The 4,506-nt window shown below is 30.6% G+C and overlaps 1 protein-coding gene across 1 annotated transcript; it reads right to left on the reverse strand.

The window, feature by feature from the left end:
* Positions 1 to 264: 264 nt before the first annotated feature.
* LOC102579579 (transcription elongation factor 1 homolog) lies at positions 265 to 534 on the reverse strand. Its single transcript, XM_006359734.1, has one exon. It carries the CDS (start codon positions 532 to 534, stop codon positions 265 to 267), a length of 270 nt encoding a protein of 89 aa, XP_006359796.1.
* Positions 535 to 4,506: the final 3,972 nt, after the last annotated feature.

Raw genomic sequence — 4,506 nt, forward strand, 5'->3', positions numbered from 1 at the left:
TGCATGAGAATAATTTTATACATCTTAGTTTGACCACTTTGGTGACTAACAAATTATAGAAACATAATACACGCATCAAGTGATCATTAATATTATATGTGTAGACATTAATTTCTCTAGTTTGACCAATTTGATGACTAACAAACTATTTTGCACTAAGTATACATAGTATTATTTATTGCTTAGTATAAAGACCACTTTAATTTATTATACCGTCTAAAACAAAACACAATTATTACATTACGGAACCTAAACCATAAGAACCTAAGAACCATCATCGTCTTCAAGGTTGTTCACACGTTCACATTCGTCAATCCATTCACTGTATATGTCAATGGCCTCTGTCAGTGCTGTAACAGTAGTGCTGAAGCTCTCTTGACAAATCATGCAATTTACCTCCCCAATCAAGTTCTTCATATCAATGCGACATTCGACACTGCTGCCATGGCTACAGAATGGACAGGTGAAGGTAGTGTCAAGTTTCTCCATTCTTTTTTTTGGTGGCGGCTTTGATTTCGACTTCCTCTTTCCCATTGCTCAAGATATTTTATTTATATACTTAAATCTCAATTCAAGTTCTCTCGATTCTGTATATTTCTGTGTATTGAAAATAATAATAACATCCTATTTATAAAAGTAAAAACCAAATTATATTAGGATTAGGAACCACTCTAAATAACAAATTCTAAATATCATAAATAACAAATCCTAATCAACTTAGATTTTCTAGTCCAACTTTAAATTATTATTTCCAACGTAAAAAAAATATTGTTTTACGAAATAAACACTTTTAACTTCCTAGAAACCAACACCAACAACAGGATTACTATTAATGAGACGATGAAGGCTTGACCGATATTTGGATACATTGTCACCATAAAATTGTCTTTTCCAATTAATAAACTCTTAGCAGTAATTTTCATATGCATCTGCCATAAATCATTCACAAAAATATAGTGTAGGTATAATATAACGTTCATTAATTCATCATTTTCAATCAAGAAAGAAAATCGTGTGATTGGTGAAAGAATTATTAAATTGGTGTGAATTTGAATATTAATTTTGTTGAAATTTAATTTCTTTTACAAAGCAAATCGGCGAAATTCTGAATATGAGAGTCAAAACATATCTTCTTCTTTTTTTTTGTGTGAATTTGAATATTTATTTGGTTGAAATTTTAATTCATGTCTTAGAAATTCAAAATCCTTGTTTTGATAAATTATTAACACTCGTTATAAGGGGTCGTTTGGTAGAGTGTATTAGAAAATATAATACATCCATTACCTTTGATTTCTTTACCTGATTACTTTTGGTATATTATGATACTTGCTCATTTAGTCTATAGCCTTTCATACTCTGTACCTTATTTCGTACTGACACACCATTGTCTGGGGGGTTGCTGCATGCATGCATGCATGCAGGTTCCGACAGACGACCCAGTAGACCTCCTCAGCAGCAGGATTAACTTCTATCCGATTGGTTAACCCCTTTCCTCCGGAGCTACCAGAGTTGGGAGGTTTGTTAGCTTTTGTTGTATATATTTTTATGGGTAGGCTGGGGCCCTATCCCGCCAATTTTTACTACTCTTAGAGGCTTGAAGACTAGTGTGTGGGGTGTATAGCTACGTTATGGCCATGCTAGCCTAGTTTGTTGGTTTGTTAAAGCTTGTGAGTTGTTGATGTTTGTCTTGATATATACCTGCTTTCAGTTTTGGTATAGAGATCATGGTGGCCTCGACAGCCCAATCAGGACTTCTGTGCTAGTTGGTTATTTCTTTATATGACCTCTTGAGAGTAGCTGTTTCTTTTATAAATCTGTTGACAGGGGCCTTGCCGGTCAAAGGCTTAGTTTTAAGCCGAGATATACTTGTTTGTTTTCTTGATTGCGTGTGGCTGCCATGCGCTAGTAGCAAATGGTTCAACAGGGTCGGCTCAGGCCTGAGTTTTGACATTAGGAGTCAGTTGCGCCCCTTGAGTTTGGGGCGTGACAAAAATCTTCTTGGCAAAATATGAATGGAGTCTCATACAAGTTTTGTCTGCCACATAATACTTATACCTCAAACATAATAAATTTTTTCCTAAAAGTAATATAGAGCTATTCAAAATAGGTTAAATTTTTTCTTTATTATATTTTTTATTAAAACAAATAATTCTTGTTGTTATATTTTTGGTTCGAAAATATCCTTCAATCATCAAAATTCAAAATAGACTAAAATACCTTTCTTCTAATAGGAAACGGTTATTCCAAAACAAGAAAAAAGTATGTTAACTTAGTTGAATGTGAAAATATAATTATAAAATAAGAAAATAAACATAATAAATATTTTTCATTTTAAAAGAAGATGGCATATAGATTCCTTTTTCTTTCTTAACACATTAGGTATGAGTTATATTTTTTCTTAAACATGATATCATGTACCTTTTTTTACTAATTTTAAGAACACTGATATGGTTAAAAATAATGATTTCAGTTATATTTTGATGTGCTATATTACTCTCTTTATTTTTAGCTTAAGTCATACTAAATGTCAGTCAAGAGGTAGTATCATAGTTTTTTTTAAAGAAAAAAATAGAATAAAATTTTTGTTGAATTTCAAAATAGTTCAATTTATCTCCAAAATAGATTTTTACTAAATTCTTGAAATTAATGGCAAATTATTTCATTTCAAATAGTAATGGAAAAAAGTTGATCCAGTTTTTCTTGTTTTGAAACAATCGTTAGATAGAAAGGTATTGTTGATTCATTTGAGTAATTGGAGGTATTTAAAGATAAATATTTAATGGGGAGGACATTTGAACTGAAAATAAATGAAGGACAAATTTGATGTGTTTTAAATACAAGAGTATTTTTTGACTTTTTCTCTAAACAATTACTATAAAATCATAAAATATTTGCAAATATCGTAGAAATAATATCATGGAAAAAGGTTCGAAAATGCCCTCAACCTATTGAAAATGGTTCAAAAATGCCCTCCTTTCACCTATTGGTTTAAAGATGCCCTTAACGTTTTCTTTAGGTTCAAAAATGTCCTTTAGCTAACAGAAATATGACATGGAATTTAACTAAACAAATGGCCGATTTTCATTGGTCAACATAATTATTTTATCAAATATGAAAAAAATCCACCCAGCCCCATTTCAAACCAAACACCCAAACCCATTTCAAACCCGACACCCAAATCCATTTCAAATTAATATAACCCAACTTTTGTCTCTCTTCTTTCTTTCTTCCCCTTCCCCTTTTCCTCATCTACCCTTTTTATTTAATTTTGTGTTTTCTTTCTTCCTATTTTAAATGTATAAAAGATTAGTTTCTTAGTCAAGATTAATCGTGTAATAGCTATTGAAGATTGATTGTAAATCATTTCACAATGTGGATGCGAATGAATATTGTATGTAAATTTTCACCTTGCGCATCAGTGATTAATATTATTATGCATTTTAGTTGCTATTTATTGGGTTAAAATGCTGTTTTGGGGGTTTACAATCTACATTTAGCTGTTATTTTTTGGGTTTCAAGCTTTCATTTTAATTGTTGTTTGTTGGGTTGAAAGTAACTCTTTTTTGGGCTTAAAAGCTGCAATTTAGCTAATTTTTTTATCAAGTTAATTGATGCAACTTTAGTTACTTTGGGGATGAAAGTTGTTGTTTTTTAAAGAAAGAAAAGAGGATGAAGAAAGAACAGAGGAAGAAGAAAAGACAAAGGTCGCATGAAGTGCCAGTTGAAAACAGGTTTGGGTGAAGTTTTTTTATTTGATAAAATAATTTTGTTGACCAATGAAAATTGACCATTTTGTTTAGTTAAATTTCATGTCATATTTCTGTTAGCTAAAGGGCATATTTGAACCTAAAGAAAACGTTAAGGGCATTTTAAATCAATAGGTGGAAGGAGGACATTTTTGAACTATTTCTAATAGATTAAGGGCATTTTTAAGCCTTTTCCCTAATATCATTACTCTCAAAATAATAAAAGTGTTACTCATTTAATTTTAAAAAAAATAAATTTGACAGAAAATTTTCATTTTACTATTAACAAAAATGAAATTATGTGTCTTATTATTTTATTTTTTTTGGCTTTTCCAAAATAGTGTTTTTTTCTATACTTAGTAAGTTTTTCAATTTCAACATTCTATGTCTTCAAAAACTTATGATTTTTCTCGTAAAAAATACATCAAAGTTTTTCGAAAATAATCATCTGTAAAAGGTAATGAAATATCTTTTTCCTCCATTAAAAATTGGTCTAATTGGGCCACAAATATCTGAATGCATTCTAAAATATCCTCTGCTCTCCACGACTTCCCTTTTTGAAATTGAAAACGATCGATGTTGTTTGCCAACAATAAATTCTTCACAAACTTAGGAGGGGATGAGAATTTTGAAAATGCCTATCACCATATTTTTCTGTTGGAGAGTTTTTAATCCACCAAAACTCAAGAGACCATATCTAAAATGTCACAACCAAGAAGGATCTTTCACTTCCGACTTCAACAAAGATTTAATACTCTCA

This window comes from Solanum tuberosum, unplaced genomic scaffold (assembly GCF_000226075.1).
Source record: "Solanum tuberosum cultivar DM 1-3 516 R44 unplaced genomic scaffold, SolTub_3.0 scf00307, whole genome shotgun sequence".
Classification (NCBI taxonomy): domain Eukaryota; kingdom Viridiplantae; phylum Streptophyta; class Magnoliopsida; order Solanales; family Solanaceae; genus Solanum; species Solanum tuberosum.